The sequence below is a fragment of the Mobula birostris genome, chromosome 2 (assembly GCF_030028105.1).
Source record: "Mobula birostris isolate sMobBir1 chromosome 2, sMobBir1.hap1, whole genome shotgun sequence".
Taxonomy (NCBI): Eukaryota; Metazoa; Chordata; class Chondrichthyes; order Myliobatiformes; family Myliobatidae; genus Mobula; species Mobula birostris.
In genome coordinates, this window is record NC_092371.1 from 208,319,467 (window position 1) to 208,337,801 (window position 18,335).

Consider the following 18,335-nt stretch of genomic DNA (forward strand, 5'->3'; position numbering starts at 1 on the left):
CCTACCTTCTCCCCATAACCTCTGATGCCCTGACCAATCAAGAACTTAAACTCCACTTTAAATATACCTAATGACTTAGCCTCACAGCCGTCCACAGATTCACTATCTTCTGGGTAAAGAAATTGTTCCTCATCTCTGTTCTACGTGGACATTCCTCTACTCTGAGGCTGTACCCTCTGGTTCTGGACTCATCCACCCTATCTAGGGCTTTTAATATTTGATAGATTTCAATGAGATACCCCCTTATTCTTCTAAACCCCAGCTAGTACAGGTCCACGCCTAATATGTTATCCCCGTTCATTCCCAGAATCATTTTCGTGAACATTCTCTGGACCCTCTCCAATGCCAGCACACATTTTCTTAAAGGGTCCAAACCTGCTCACAATACTCAAGTGCAGTCTGCCAAAGCTTTATAAAGTCTCAGCACCACATCATTGCTTTTATATTCTAGTCCTCTTGAAATGAATGTTAACATTACATTTGCCTTCCTCACCACTGACTCAACCTGCAAGCTAACCATTAGGAATCCTGCACAGGAACTCCCAAGTCCCTTTGCACCTCTAATTTCTTTTTAATTCTCTCTGTTTAGAGAAATGGTCTATACTTTTGTTCCTTCTGTGCATGACCACCTGCTTCCCTATTCTACATTCCATCTACCACCTCCTTCCCCATTCTCCCAATTTGTCAAAGTTCCTGCTTCCTCAACACTACCTGCTCTTCCACCTTTCTTCATATCATCTGCAAACATGCATGCAAAGCCATCAATTCTATCATCCAAATCATTGACATACTAAGTTAAAACAAGTGGGAGCGGTTCCAATATCAACTCAACAGAACACTACTTTTCCTTCGGTACATTGATGACTACATTGGTGCTGCTTCCTGCACCCATGCTGAGCTTGTCAATTTCATCAACTTTACTTCAAACTTCCACCCCAGCCCTCAAATTCACTTGGTCTATCTCAGACACTTCTCTCCCCTTTTTCGATCTCTCGACCTCCATCTCTGGAGATAGACTGGCCACTGACATCTTCTACAAGCCCAGTGACTCTCATAACTACCTCGACTATACCTCTTCCCACCCCGCCACGTGCAAAAATGCCATTCCCTATTCCCAATTCCTCCGTCTCCACCACATCTGCTCCCAGTATGAGGCTTTCCGTTCCAGGACATCTCAAATGTCCTCTTTCTTTAAGGATTGTGGTTTCCCTTCTACCATCATCAATGATGCCCTCACCCGCATCTCCTCCATTTCCCGCACTTCGGCCCTCACCCCATCCTCCCGCCACCACAACAGGGACAGAGTTCCCCTTGTCTTCACCTACCACCCTACCAGCCTCCAGATCCAGCACATTATCCTCCACAACTTCCGCCACCTTCAACAGGACCCCACCACTAAACACATCTTTCCCTCTCCACCCCTCTCTGCTTTCCGCAGGGATCGGTCCCTCCCCACAGATCTCCCACCCGGCACTTATCCCTCTAAGTGTAAGTGCTACACCTGTCCCTATACCTCCTCTCTTGCCACCATTCAGGGCCCTGAACAGTCCTTCCAGCTGAGGCAACACTTCACTTGCGAGTCTGTTGGGGTCATCTATTGCATCCGGTGCGGCCTCCTCTACATCAGTGAAACCCGATGTAGATTGGGGGACCGCTTTGTCGAGCACCTCCGCTCCGTCCGTCACAACAGACAGGATTTCCCGGTTGCCACCCACTTCAACTCTGCTTCACATTCCCATTTGGATATGTCCATACATGGCCTCCTCTATTGCCATGATGAGGCTAAACTCAGGTTGGAGGAGCAACACCTCATATACCGTCTAGGTAGTCTCCAGCCCCTTGGTATGAACATAGAATTCTCCAACTTCCGGTAATTCCCTCCCCCTCACTTCCCCTATCTCTATTTCACTCTGCCTCCTCCCCCAGCTGCCTATCACCTCCCTCATGGTTCCACCTCCTTCTACTACCCATTGTGTTTTCCCCTATTCCTCCTTCACCTTTCCTGCCTATCCCCTCCCTGCTTCCCCTCTCCCACCCCTTTATCTTTCCCCTTACCGGTTTTTCACCTGGAACCTACCAGCCTTCTCCTTCCCACCCTCCCCCCACCTTCTTTATAGGGCCTCTGCCCCTTCCCCCTACAGTCCTGACGAAGGGTTCCGGCCCGAAACGTTGACTGATCGTTTCCACGGATGCTGCCCGACCTGCTGAGTTCCTCCAGCGTGTTGTGATTGTTGCTTTGATAGTCATAGTCATACTTATACTTTATTAATCCTGGGGGAAATTGGTTTTTGTTACAGTTGCACCATAAATAATAAACAGTAATAGAACCATAAATAGTTAAATAGTAATATGTAAATTATGCCAGTAAATTATGAATTAAGTCCAGGACCAGCCTATCAGCTCAGGGTGTCTGACCCTCCAAGGGAGGGGTTGTAAAGTTTGACGGCCACAGGCAGGAATGACTTCCTATGACGCTCTGTGCTGCATCTCGGAGGAATGAGTCTCTGGCTGAATGTACTCCTGTGCCCACCCAGTACATTGTGTAGTGGATGGGAGACATTGACCAAGATGGCATGCAACTTAGACAGCATCCTCTTTTCAGACACCACCGTGAGAGAGTCCAGTTCCATCCCTACAACATCACTGGCCTTATGAATGAGTTTGTTGATTCTGTTGGTGTCTGCTACCCTCAGCCTGCTGCCCCAGCACACAACAGCAAACACGATAGCACTGGCCACCACAGATCCCAGCATCTGCAGAGTATTTTGTGTTTACGAGAACACTACTAATCACAGGCAGCCAACCATAAGAGGCCCCTTTTATTCCCACTCTCCTGACAGTCAGTCTTACATCTATGATAGTATCTTTCCTGTAATACCATAGCTCGTATCTTGTTAAGCAGCTTCACGTGCAGCACCTTGTCAAAAGCCTTCTGAAAATACAAGTATACAACATCCATTGACTCTGCTTTGTCTACCCAAGTTGAATAAGCATTTGTTCCTCTAGTTAGCATTTGAGGGTAGTGGAGAAGGCCTACCACAGATGGGCTGGGTGTGGGAATGTCAAGTTGAAATGAAAGCAGCACACAATGGCTTTATCTCCAAAATCCTTGAGTATTCAACAGGGTAGAAATGTGAAGCTTAATTCTTCTCAACTGGAAATAGGTCAAGTGAGATGTATAGAAAGCAAACAAACTTCTGCATTTCTCAAGTTCAATGCACCCAGAAAACTGAGTTTGTTCCACCCTTGATGTTCACATTAACATGCAATTAGACACTCAACCATTGCTTTGCATTTTGTTCAATGGGACTTTTCCCCAATAGCACTCATGCTATTTCCTATCCAGATTCTTTGCAGTTACTTCGTTCCACAACATCATGGTCACCCTTGAGGTTTGATTTTTGGTCAGTTTCAATACAGAGGTGTTTGCCTTTCAGAGATGCTTCTTATTAGAACTGCAAACACCCAACACAGTGTAACCGTATCTTCAGGAAGGTGGAAGTGAGAAAACTCTTTCCATCTCTCAAATTGAGAACGTTCCCGTTCAGCAAACCAAAGTAAACCGCTCAACTAATCACTAACAACACACACAAGATGCTGGAAGATTCAGTAGGCCAGGCAGCATCGATGGAAAAAACAAGTAGTCGATGTTTCGGGCCAAGACCCTTCAGCAGGGAACTTGCTATTTCCATACCCAACTAATCACTACCCCAGTATTACCAGCTCAAGATATTTTTGAAAAACCAGCAGTGTGTTTTGTTAAAAATTCATAGATTAAAGAATATTGAACAATTTAGAATGAAATTAAGATTAAAGATTCAAACGACTAATTCAATACCATTTATTTTCACCAGGGATTAATTCACAATTGAAATTTACATTTAAAGACAAGAAACTTCTCCTGCAATAGAAATAAAATATAACCAGCTTGCCAAAGTTTCACTAACCAGCATTCCGGTCCATATGTACATTGTAGAATTCGCCCCTGTTAAAATTACCCTTTAATAAATTAGTCGTTGAACAAGGCAGGTGCTCCATTGCAATAGCAAAACAAAATGTCACCTATAAATGGAGCCAGATGAAGGGATAACCAAAGGACATTTTACAGTATATACAATCAAATTTGAATACAGTGCACCAAAGTGACATTGACAAAAAGTAATTAAATAGCAACTTGAAACACTGTTCAAATTTATTTGGAACAAGATCTGAATGAAAATATTGGCTCTTCATTTACAGAATCACTGAACTCCTGATGATATTTAATGAGACAAAGTCAGTACTATTTTAACCATTTGAAAGAACATTTGTTGTTGCTGCAATTTATAGATGCCATCGGGGGTGGGCGGGGAGCAAGAAAGAGAAACTAACTATTATATTTGCAAATGAATCAGTCTTACATTTGCCTTCTGAAATGAAACATTGACACAAAGCATGATCAAACATCCATTTGTAGATTTCTTCAAAAAAAATTTACATCTTTTCAGATCAGGACATTGAGTTCTACATCTGGATTCTAAAGGAACAGTCACAAGGACACAGGCAAAATACACATTAGATAACTGATGATATTTCATTTATCATCCAATTGTTTTCTTAAGTTAGGTATAGCCAAATACAGATCTTAAAATTACACATCTTCACTGAATTTTAAACTGTTACAATTGCAGCACCAGCAAAATAGAAACAAAATGCCTGTATAATTTGCCCTGTAATTGACTATGTTTAGTATAACCAGATTGCATTTTAAATTATGATTAAGCAGACACCTGTTTTGCCACTGTGCCACTTTCAGAAAAGAAATTCTACACAATGTGATGGCCACATGACAACATTCTGGTGTTAAAACGTGTACTATAATTAATAGCATGAGGCAAAAGTTGCTTTTACAAATACAAAAATTGTTTCAAGGTCATTTATTAGAATTTCAAATATTCAAGAGCTGTAAATAGATTTAAATTACAGATTTTCAACCTGTTTCAAGGAGTCCATTTCAAGGTGACATACAAGTACTATTGAACTTAGATACCCATATTTGTTACAAACCATATTTCACATGGAAATTCTTGATAGACTGCATGCAATGTTAATGTCTTTGACTTGTTAATGTAGTAACTGAACACGAACCAGCAATATTGATAGACTAGCCATCAGCTGTTAACATTGCAATCATTTTGTACACATGGTGCCAACAGTGTACAATTGATTTGTATAATATTGGATATTCATTAAAATACTATATTCAGTATACTACCTGGAATCAAAATTATCAGTGTGAACAGCAATTTATAGCACATTAATAGGTATTGATGTTTTTTCATCCAAAATTATAAAGCAAAGAACTTGTAAATACAGTGTAGAGACACCAAAATTTTGGAAAAACTGGGTACAAAAAACATGCATTTGATGTAAGTTTTTTTATAAATGAAAGTGGAATTTGTACTTTCAGTTCAACTGAATCTCTATGCTCTTGGCAGCAGAAAATTCTAATTGCCTCAAAATTGCTGAAACTGTACAATCGCTACTCCCAAAATAACACAAACATGCTTCTTGTTTAATGATTGGAGATCATTGAGGCAGCCCAGTTTTTGATAGCGGTAGTAGTATTTTGCAGATAACTCCACGTTACTTGGGTGGCATTCACAAGATGTTTCCTCATACAGTCCCAATTGATTTCGTTCCTAAAGTTTGGCAAAGGTGTTAAAAAAAAATTTAAGTAAGATTACAAATGCTAGCTAAAAGATGAGGCTAACTGAGTATGCATTCGCAAACTATCATCGGATAAAGTAAATGCTGGAAATACTAATGGTTCAGCATCTGGCTCATCCAGTGATACTTCCCCATGATTGCTCCCTGTTACTATTGATGGTGAGTACATGGAGAGGACCTACAAGTACCTGGGGGTGCACCTTATTTACTGTACATCAATAATAATATCGAACAGTCAGATGATCTTGAACTGGAAGTTTTCAATGTACTCAAATAAAACGACCAGAAGTGCTGTACCGCAGAAGTAGCTAAGACACACCGAATTTCTCCGCAAATGATTTACGCTGGCTCCAAACAGCTTGGGGGAAAAAAAGAAAAATACAACTGTAGATAACAGAACAGATACTTACTCGCAAGAATTAACGAATAGTTTCCACCACTGTATTATCACTATTTTTGTATATTCCACAGCTGGTAATATATAATTCTGATGGATAAAGAGAAGCATTTCCTTGACATATTCTACAAAGTGAAACACTGCGTCCGGTATATTAGAATGAAGCTAGAAGAGACAAGACAAAGTGAATCAGGGCACTATAGACTTCACATTGTATTTAGTCTTGATTTTCACAAATGTATGAAGTACCATGCAAATTAGAATCCACTTGAGCAACACAGCACCTGAACTCCATTTGTGAAATATATAGCAAAGACAGTGCAATACAATTAGAGCATCTATCAATTATGCAAAATAACCACTTTACCATTTGAGAGATAGATATAAATATATAAATATATATATATATATATATAGAGCAAATATATATATATATATATATATATATATATATATATATATATAGAGCAAATATATATATAGAGCAAAAAATGGAGACAGTGGGATTTCACTGTGCATTTTTGCATTAGTACCAAATTGTTATCAAACCATGCAAAACATGAACGTAAAGTGACAATTCATTATGTTACAGTGACCTGATGTATTCGCTTTGCATTTATAAACATATTGCACAAGTCTCCATCAAAATTAGTTGAATGCATGGAATGATGAAAACATTACTTACCCACTCTGTAAACCTGGGCAGATTTTCAATGATCCATGCAATATGAATCAATAACTTCTCCTTTATATACACAGCTGATTCAGATAGCTTTGTCCAACCCAGTTCAAGACTTGGTCCAAACAGACTTACAGCTTCTGAATAATAATGAGGAGTATTTGTTTCTATCCAGCTGTGAAAATGATAAACAGAATCATGTGGACAGTCAGCATAAAATGCACTTTAAAGATGGAGATAAGCTTATAGATCATATTCAAGTCTCCATTTTGTAAATTCATGTTACAGAAAACCTCAGATTTCAAATAAATATTATGAGAGAAAGCATCGTGCACTGTTTGATGACAGACACCAGGCTAATCATAAAACAACTTTGAAGTCAAGTCGGTTTATTCACTGTATGCAAATTCTTTGGAATAATTCTTTTAAATGAAAGTTGAATACAATTGGAAATTGGAGAAATAATTTCACAACAGGTATAGGAGCATCCACTGGTTTCATACCTCTATTCCTCCCCCCTCCCCTCACCCAAGTCCCACTAGTCTCAATAACCTCCTCCACCCCATCTTATCAGCTGGAAAAATTAACTGTATTGTATGACCATTTAAAAATATAAAATTTTAACAAATCTGAAATGAAAAAGATTTAATGGAAATCTGATATGATTTGACTACTCTGTAACATTGTTCCTCCTGCGAGTACAAGTTTGATCAATTGCACCCACCTATATCCTTGCTTTGAATAGTAAGAAACTTTATTCCACGCCTGCTGAGATACAGACATCACTCCCGACTGTTGTAGGATATGAGCTGAAGACGAGGCTGAGGAAGATAATAAACAGGATCAATAGCTGGAAAGTACGAATAATATTCACATGCTTTTTTTTAGAAAAGTGATTTCAATGGTTTAAAATCATACCAAGTTTATGAATATGCCCCCAGCAAAATACATATCTGAAAGCAGAATCCACATTATAAATTCTGTCTGAGGTTTTCTAAAGAATTCACATTAGGCACAAACACATCAATAAGCATATCTTAAGCATTTTTATCTTACAAGGAACACATCCAAGCTCACTTGTGTGATTGAAAACTTCTCCCTATAAAATGTGATTGAATAGAGTATAAATAAAGTCTGATTGAAAGATTAGCTAACACTGTTTTTCCTTAATGGATCATAGGAAGTTACTGAACTATTTTAATATCACAAATTGTCTAAATTCAAATGGCATCATACATCTGTATTTCTACAATAACCAAATCCAATGATTTTACATTTTTCTATTTACAAGAGTTGATCTTGCAAACTGATGTATTGGAATCTACCACTTGTGAAGACAGCACAAGAGTAAGTAGATTGCTAGAGATAGTCAATCCAACTTGCATTTCTTGCTGGAAGACACTGTCAAACTTTGATAGGTCCTGAACCAGCTTCAAATCTATGATGCCCTTCCATCAAATATGGTAAAATATAGCAATTTCCTGTATACACTTGCAATACGCAGGCAAGTTAGGTATCAATAATCAAGCTTGAGATTGGCAGTTCCAGCACACTTGTTATATGGCTATACGTGCCTCATATGAACAAGGCATTGGTGAACATTCCCTCAACATTCATGAGAACTGAGCGCTATAAAGCAGAACTCCATATGCACGATTCAACAGAAATTAGAGCAATCAAAATGAAAGAGTCATGTTAAAGAATTTAAAATTTACAAAATTTCAACTTCATCCAAAACATTGAATATACTCAACTTGAAATGTGAATAGTAAAACCATCTCTATCCTGTTTACCCCTCTGCAAATGCAAACTTAAGTTTTCAGCATACCTCTCTAGTAACTAACCATCTTTTCATCAAGCAAAATGAACCCAATATATCCCCATAACTAGTCTGTAAGAAATAGTATAACAAATAAGTTTATAAATTGACCAAACTGACTTCTCATGCCTTTGAAATTGAGTTCAGGATTTGTAGAAACAGAGGAAATGGCTTCCTTACACTCTAGATTATAAACAATCTGCTGGCTAACTGCCAAAAGTTACTTGAGCTTGGCCTATGCTTCTGTAAAGAATTTGTTCTGCACAATCATCAGCCAAATATAGACCATGAAAGCGGTCTTAAAATATTGTGGGAGAAATGAGGTGGTGAGGTCTGGTGTTATGCAAACCCTTCTTACTTAACTAATTACTCAGGTAAATAAATATTCTGGGACAGGATCCAGGCAAGTTGAGGTGTGTATCTAAAATGCCAATAAGGGGTGGGGTGTTGACCTTTAAGGCCTCTAAAAATCACCCATAAAAGCAGAAAGGATTTACACAATTGCCAATTTTGTGAGCTGCCATCTGTCACAATTTGTATGGATTTTTATTCTGATATTAAGCAATAAACAATTCTTAACCATTTGAAAACATCTCAACTCTTGCAAGTCTCATCCCTGGACTGTTCTGACAAATCCCTTCTACACCCTCACCAAGGATTTTTTAATTAAAAATATGATAGCCAAAATTGAACACAGGCCTGACGAGCATTTTCCAAATCTCAGCACAGCCTGTTCATGTTTCATGTTACTCCACAAAGCCAATACAATTTTAAAATATACCAATGCCTTTTCAACTTGCCCTGTCCGTTAAAAGATTCTGTATAATTCCTTGATATACATTTCCATAATTCCTTTAATATTGCATTATTATATTGCTTCTCATTATCCTTTTGGAAAGTGAATATTTCACACTGAACTCAAACACTTTCATTCTTCTGCTTATTAATTTATACAAGCTGATGTTAAGATCCTCAATGTCAATTTTTATCATCTGTAAACAAATTTCACAGCAAAATGGCCAGCATCTGGGTATTGTTCCATAGAAATTTGTACCTCCAGCCTTTAATTCATATGCCTTTACACCCCTACAAGTTAAAAACTTACGCAGCCTTGACAATTAAATCAACAATTGTATTCCTTTAGGTGACAGGAGCCAAAATATCCATTAAACTCTTGAGAATAAATCCTTTAACTTTCAACCCTGAACTTAGTTCTAATTTTTTTAAAGACCATAAGAAACATTTGGCCCAACAAGCCTGCTCCACCATTTCATTATGGCTGATCCATTTCCCTCTCAGCCCCAGTGTTCTGCCTTCTCCCCACATCCCCTATCTAATCAAGAATCTATCAACCTCTGCCTTAAATATACCCAATGACTTGGCCTCCACAGCTGCCTGGAGCAATGAATGCTATAGATTCACCACTCTCTGGCTACAGAAATTCTTCATCTCCGTTCTTCAGCAGTGCATAACATTTTGTATCAAGAGTGCAAAAATAATTGTTTGCACAGTGAACATTTTTCACCACAATGAATGCCCTTGGCTTGTAGATAGCTCTTTGTACCTCCTGAAGCCTTGCCACAACCAGATCAGCATCCAACAATCTTCAATGACTGCTGAACAGATTCATCTTAATAGCTTACAACTACAAATTACATTCATATCTTTGTATTCCATTGGTGACTAGCCAATTTCTGATGTGGCTTTGTAGTAAGGCATCATGGCGAGCAAAATGCTATCCACAAGCAGAGTAAAAAGGTTAGGAATAAAGATGGACTATACATGTGCCAACTTTCAAAATTCCAGAGCTGATTCAAGTGGTCTATTTAGTTACCAACTAAAATCATGCTATTTCAAGTTATAGCTTAATGTTTGAAAAGTATAATTTAAACACTCTCAAGAGGGATTGCTCTGCATTTTTCTCTTACAAGACACTTAATACATTTGAAATTTAAATAGTGACAAATAAAAGTTTTAAAACTGAAAGAGCAAATCACTGCAAGTCTTCAATATATAAAAAAAAACTCCAACAAATGAGACCTCATTAACACCACCTACCCCAACATATGTGTTTGGAGTAAAACAAGGTGCTTAAAGCAGTCACTAACTTGGTAGACCACATTCATTGCAGCCAGAACATTATCAAGTATCTTCAAAAGAAAAAAAATAGTAACATTCAACCATGACAATTAATTTTACTAACCATTGAAGGATCCGTGTACTTTAATATCATGCAGTACAAAGCCTGCAGTAAAAATCAATAGGACAAGTAACAGACGAAACCAGGGAAAGCCACCGCCTCTCAACTTCTGCAAAAGATTCTGGAAAATGGACATGTGAACATTTTTAATATCCATTACTAAAAATATTGCTCTCCAATTGATCACAAAAAGACGAAGAGCAGGCCCACAATCTGGCATTCACATTTTGCATTTAATCAACTAAGGCCATTTAAACTTCAAACCACAATGACCATCAAGCACACAAATATAGCCAAAGAGTCCGAATGTGCTGAAAGTGTTCTCTTTCAGATGTGTTACTATCTGTCTTATATTCAGACGAGAGATATTCTACATCACTTTAGAAAAGCAAACATCGTCCACCATTTTTTAATTCCATATCACTGGAAGTCTAATTCTGCATTTCAAACAGAGGTAACTGCCTCTCAAAAAGGCTGTCAGAATGTGAAAGTGAAAGCCAGAGAAAAGCAAGACTTCCTCATTTTTAAAATGATTTTCTTAATTTAGGACGAAAGGTTTTCATAAACAAGATAATGAAGCTAAGTAAGGTGGCAGCAGAATAGAATTAGATTCAGACTGATAAGTAGAAAGTGGTATCTCATCTTAACATGCTCCAAGGACCAGGACTGGAGAAGAACAGGTGCAGATATCCACCACTACCACCTGCATGTTCCATCACTGGGTCCAAAATCCTGCAACTTAGCAGTTACTGAAATGGCAGGTATGCCTTCAAAGAATGTAATGATGCAAGACAACAGCTCATCACCATCATGAGGGAATTTTGGAATGAATGCTTAGCTTCTGGATCAATATACCAGAAGACAGTCTGCAACATCTGCCACGATCTCCCTGGTCTCCCGCAAGGCTACATTCACAGCCCCTTACTCTACTCCATAGACACTCATGATATAAATGGTGCCGATGTGTAAATATCACCAGTTGGTCTGACCACGTATACACCATGGCCAAGGTGGTACACCAGCACCCCTACTATGTCCAAAGCCTGAGGCAATTTGGCATGCCCCAGTGACATTAATTTCTAATCAATGCACAATGGGCAGCATCCTATCCTGATGTATCATTGCTTGGAAACATAGAAAACATACAGCACAATACAGGCCCTTTGGCCCACAAAGCTGTGCTGAACATGTCCCTAGCTTAGAACTACCTAGGCTTACCCATAGCCTTCTATTCTTCTAAACTCCAGGTAGCTATCCAAGAGTCTTAAAAGACCCTATTGTTTCCACCTCCACCACTGCCGCCAGCAGCCCATTCCACGCACTCACCTCTCTGCGTAAAAAAAAGAACTTAATCCTGACATCTCCTCTGTTCCTACTTTCAAGCGCCTTAAAACTATGCCCTGTCGTGCTAACCGTTTCATCCTGGGGAACAGCCTCTGACTATCCACACGATCAATGCCTCTCATTATCTTGTACACCTTTATCAAGTCACCTCTCATCCTCTGTTACTCCAAGGAGAAAAGGCCGAGTTCACTCAAGCTATTCTCATAAGGCATGCTCCCCAATCCAGGCAACATCCTTGTAGATCTCCTCTGCACCCTTTCTATGGTTTCCACATCCTTCCTGTAGTGAGGTGACCAGAACTGAGCACAGTACTCCAAGTGGGATCTGACCAGGAATGGGAACAGCTCAGCTCAAGACTTAAAAAAAAAATTGCAAAGAGGTGTAGACACAGCTCAGAACATCACGAAAGCCAGCATTTTGTCTACAGACTTTGTCTACATTTCCTGCTGGCTCAGAGATGATGCAGCCAAAACAAAGACCCCTCCCAACCCGATCATGCTCACATGGACTGTTCAATCGTGTTGCTAGATGTTTGAATAGAGCTCAAGAAAAAAAAAGACAAAGTCCTGATCTCACAATTTAGTACATTGCAGCTGTTATACCTTAGTGTCTATTTCCACTGCATTTTCTGTGCTTAAGCACAACTCAAACACCACCTATAAATTCACATTTGACAGAGTTGTTGGTAAGATCTCAGATGATAATCAGGTGTATAGGACTGAGATTGTTCAGATGCCCGACTAATGAAGCAACAGCCTCACATTCAACATCAGCAAGACAGAGGTATTGAATGAGGATTCATGAAGTCGTGAGAACAAACCAGTCCCAATTGTGGGGTCAGTGGTGAAAAGCGTGAGCAGCTTCAAGTTCCTGGGTATCAACATCTGAGATCCATCTTGGGCTCAACATATTGATGCCATAATGAAGGTGGCATGTCCGTGGCTCAACTGTGTTAGAAATCTAAGGACCCTTGGTATAGTAAAGACTTTTACAAATTTCTATAAATATATGGTGGAGAGCATTCTGCATCACAGCCTGGCATGGAGGTTCCAATGCATGGGATTGCAAAAGTCTAAGAGACTGCAGAAGGTTGCAGACTTATTCAGTTCCATCATGGGGACAACCTGCTCTATCACTAAGGACATCTTCAAGAAATGGGATCCTCATCATCCAGGATACACCCTCTTGTTACTACTACCAGGAAGGAGGCACAGGAGCCTAAGCCCCATACTCAATGATTTAGGAACTAGGTCTTCCCCTAGCCATTAGGATTTCTGAAAAGTCCATAAACCCACAGACAATTCCTTTATTCATTTTTGCACTAATTTATAGTAATTTAATGTCACTGCACTGTACTGCTGCCATAAAATAATTTCACATGACTCAGTGATAACAAACATCATTCTGATTCTGCATTATGCCTTTACTTTTCCCTATGTTCTACTTGTGTCTTAAAATCTGGATGGCATGCAAAATTTATCTGCTGTATCTCAGTACATGTGACAATAAATCAATTATAAAGTTAAAGGACATCACCAGTGACAACCATATTCAACTTAGGTTTTGAGACAAAATCTTGGGGGAACAAAAGGAAATGAAAATTAATTCAGGCTTGTATACAAGACCAGCCACAGACATTCCCATGCAAATAAAACAGAAGAAATAATAATGTAATTTCCCAATACTAATGCATGCGCACAAATATTAAGTTTATTTAAACTCTTACATTGCATGCAGTGTCGCAGGCATTTATTTCTTGTGAATTCAAGGTACCCTTTCCAGACAGTTCTTCATTTGTTACTTTAAATGACCGCACTGTTTCCTGCAGAGATTTCTGCACCTGCAATGAGGGATCTTCAAAGTTCACTTATTTATGCAAGCATACATGTACATTTAAAAAAATTAAACACTGAGCACATTAATAAAACCAATGATTGCTCATTACCTGTCATTTTTAGAGGTATATTTTTCCCACTCATTTACTGATGACCAAAGATTTTTTTTTGCTATGACAATGGTTCAGTGTTATTTAATTTGCTTTCACTATTACAAACTTCCAAGAAATATATTAAACAGTAACACTCCTATAATAAAAGAGAAGTCAACAATGGACCAGTTACTTAATTACAAATTTCCTAATTTTGTAATTTGGAACACTTCAGATTCCAAGTAGTATTGGTGGCCATACTACCCCATGTTAAAGATCACATCAAGATGTTTTTGCCTGTGGTAGAGGATAAAGCAAATCTCACATTGTATGGCACAAATTCTTTAACTAAACAGAATTCACAACTCTTCACTCAGTCACAGATACATAGTTACTGAAACCACCAGCTCCATACATTTATGTATTAGAGCAATATTTCAACTCCGTTCCAAAAACTGCAAAATTTCGGAATACAAGGAATTGCATCAATTTGAATTGTGTCCCAACAACGTTATAATGTCCCCAATTCTATTCCAATTAGTGCTCAGGCAAAAGCTAATGAAACCAAGGCCATAAATAATTTAATAGTAACACTTTCCAACATCAAAATTGCTTAAACAACTGCTGTGTTACCTTGACTGGAATGTTGTCCCAGGTTTCCAAAAGACGATTTAGCAGAAGACTGAAATAAAAATCATCACTCAATATGCAATACATTTTTCACCTTGGAAATTATATCAACTATGCTAGTAAAACAAAATTTCAACTATTCAAACATGCATGTAAAGTGCTGTATGAGTAAACATTTGATTTCTCACATCTTAGCACCATAGATTTATAGTATAAAAAGATAAAAGTGACTTTAATATAACTTTTCATCAGAAAGATTTATATAACATGAAATTAAATGGAGGTCACATCTTTGTCAGGGGAAAATGAAGATAATAATCCTTTTGTATTTGCATCCAATTGGACTGCAAAAAAAATTTTGAATTAAGTAACCTCAAACAAAATTTAATGTTAAATGCTGCACTAAGGTAAATTAATTAATGAAAACCAGCTTGGTTAATATCAGTTAATGCTATTATCAGTTATATAGCTCAATATAAAAAATATACACAGCTGTCTGTATTCTTGACGGCACCTTGCAGTATGTTGCAAAACCTCTGAAAGAAAAATAGTGGAGAACTACACAATGGGTTTAAAACCACAAATTAACCTGCATGTTACTAAATACTACCCTTGGCTACTTCAACCTAGTTATCACTCAAGTGTCACCTTCGAAACTGAGTTAGAAATATCAATATGATGGCAACTGTTAATATCATGGCAAGCCTAACTTTGTTCCTGGCATCAACATAATAGTACCCATTTCATTAATCTTGCAACTCTCCAGAAGTCAGATACACAAAAATATTAAGTAAATTAAATATGTTGAAAAGCAACCAGTGGCTTTCATACTATTAAAATTTCAGTAACCAGTCCTTTTCTCAGTATCACACACCTCTACAAGTAACATTTTGACAGTAAAAATACAAACTTTGGATGACAACTAGAACTGGCTCATAGAATTTGCATGTCATCAAAAACTGAAACATCATGATCCTTCTGATATTGATTCATGCATAGTGAAATAAGCACCAGTTCACTTACTCAAGGATCTATCCTGGCATAGCTCCAAAACAGCAAGGGGGGGGGGGAAAAGAGAGGGGGGGTTGAAGAATCACTATCTAATAGGATATATTACTTCAATGACCTGCAATTGACCCTGTTCATACTGAAAACTCCTTGCATCACCTGAATTTCCCCTTTTGCCCTCTCAGTACAGTAAGAGTAAAATTGTTACCAATCAAGTTATCTAGTACAGTTGGTAGCTATTGCCAAATTATTGGTTGACTCATACCAGAGTTCATAAACACACCCTCTACATTGAACACTGCTAAAGAATACATTTCAGTGAACTTAATCCAGATTACAAGATCATCAATATCATCTTAAAATTATTGAGACAGAGCAAGGGAAAAAGAATCCAAAATTCTGCTGCTCACGAACATACATGACTTCTGGCAACTACACTGGCTGGGTTCAACCACTGACCTGGACATTTGGTTTCAATGACAAAGTTGCTTATTGTCAAACCCAACATATATGGCTAAAAATCATTCTCGACTTACTGATGACAAGATGTGCATTGAACTCAGATAAACACTTGGGCTATGGGTAACCCTAGGTAATTTCTAAGGATGGACATGTTTGGCACACATTTGTGGGCCGAAGGGTCTGTATTGTGCTGTAGGTTTTCTATGTTTTTAAAATAGAGAGAAAAAAACCAGGATCTTATGCTAGCTCAAGATAGATTTCGGACAAGTTACCATAAATACAAGGATAGGTTCTCAGTTTTTCTACTAAACTTTAAGTTGTTAATCACCATTTCTTTTAGTTTGACTACTTACCTGGACTGTGAAAGATGTTTGGTGTAAAGCTGTCTCCAAACGCTGAAGCTGTTAGAATCTATGGTCAAACATTCAACCATACATCTTAAGAGCTGGAAGTTAAAAGTAGGACATTTGCTTCATTTTATACCAAACTGCTCAAGACCTATGATGTGATTTAGAATCAGCACATTACACTCAGTGGCCACTTTATTAGGAACACCTATGCTAAATATCTAGTCAATCATGTGGGAGCAACTCAATTCATAAAAGCATGCAAACATGGTCAAGAGGTTCAGTTGTTGTTCAGACCAAACAACAGAATGGGGAAGAAATGTGATATAGGCAATTTTGACCGTGGAATGGTTGTGGAATCCTTACCTAGCACCCCACCAGCCTCCGCATCCAGCGCATAATTCTCCGAAACTTCCGGCACCACCAACGGGATCCCACCACCAAGCACATCATCTCTCTCTTACCCCCCCCCACCCAATTTCAGCTTTCCACAGGAATCGCACTCTATGCAACTCCCTTGTCCATTCGTCCCTCCCCACTGACCTCCCTCCTGGCACTTATCCTTGCAAGCAGAACAAGTGCTAGCCCTACCCCTACACCTCCCTCACTACCATCCAGGGCCCCAAACAGTCCTTCCAGGTGAGGTGACACTTCATCTGCAAGTCTGTTGGGGTTATTCACTGTGTTCAGTGCTCCCGGTGTGGCCTCCTGTACATCGGTGAGACCTGACGTAGACTGGGAGACCGCTTTGCCGAGCATCTACGTTCAGTCCACCAGAACAAGCAGGATCTCCCAGTTGCCACCCATTTTAATTCCACGTCCCATTCCAATATGTCCATCCATGGCCTCCGCCAGTGTCGTGATGATGCCACACTTGGGTTGGAAGAACAAGACCTTATAATCCGTTTGGGTAGCCTCTAACTTGATGGCATCTACATCGATTTCTCAGACTTCTGGTAATGCCCCCCAACACCACCCCTTTCTCCATTTCCAATCCCCCTTTCCCTCTCTCATCAATCAACCTCCCAGTTCTTCACTTCATCCCTCCACCTCCAGGTTTCATCTATCACCTGGTGGTTCTCTCTCCCCTCCCTCCACCTTTTGAATCTACTCCTCAGCTTTTGTCTCCAGTCTTGCCGAAGGGTTTCGGCCTGAAACATCAAAAAAATATAAATATAAGTATAAAAATACACACACACACACACACACCTGCTGAATTCCTCCAGCACTTTGTTGCCGGATTTCTAGCATCTGCAGATTTTCTCATTTGTGGTTTTATTCCTTTTAATCATCTTTATTGACAAACTAATCTCCCCAAGGTTCCAGATAGTCAAGTTCCACAGATATAAAACACCTTCTATAACTTAGATGCATTCTTTATGGGGAATACATGATAGTCACCATGCCCAGGCCATTTTAACATGGTGCTGGTGTAGTAAGGTTAAAATGTCTATACTTCAAAATAAAACCCTTAACTTGTAATTAGGACCAAAATCATTTCCCATTTAATTGAATGAGAAATACTAAAGACTTCATGGAATTCAGACCTACAAACAACAGCAATTGTGATTGACCCACTGATACTCCTCACATCTTGTCAGTTATGCCACCAGATTTTACTCCAGGTGACAAAAAAAATATGAAAGCACTTCAGATTGCACTAGTAACTTTGCACTATTCTGTGGTACCTCTCACTATTCAGTTGTTTCACACTAATTGTTGCATTTCATACTTCCATATGAACTATTCACTCAAAGCTTTATACAAGACACTTATTACACGCCGATGTATATGAGAATAAACTAATCTGAAT

The 18,335-nt window shown here is 38.8% G+C and overlaps 1 protein-coding gene across 2 annotated transcripts in view; it reads right to left on the reverse strand.

Moving 5' to 3' along the window:
- Positions 1–3,827: 3,827 nt before the first annotated feature.
- tmem214 (transmembrane protein 214) overlaps positions 3,828–18,335 on the reverse strand; it is a 40,360-nt gene continuing 25,852 nt past the window's right edge. For both annotated transcript variants that reach the window (XM_072251355.1, XM_072251356.1), the window contains 8 exons: positions 16,529–16,620; positions 14,709–14,757; positions 13,875–13,988; positions 10,808–10,925; positions 7,510–7,606; positions 6,792–6,960; positions 6,120–6,271; positions 3,828–5,681 (listed from right to left, as the gene is read on the reverse strand). In XM_072251355.1, coding sequence (XP_072107456.1) covers positions 5,555–5,681; positions 6,120–6,271; positions 6,792–6,960; positions 7,510–7,606; positions 10,808–10,925; positions 13,875–13,988; positions 14,709–14,757; positions 16,529–16,620 — 918 coding nt within the window. In that variant the 3' untranslated portion in view covers positions 3,828–5,554. The remainder of the gene's footprint in view (positions 5,682–6,119; positions 6,272–6,791; positions 6,961–7,509; positions 7,607–10,807; positions 10,926–13,874; positions 13,989–14,708; positions 14,758–16,528; positions 16,621–18,335) is intronic.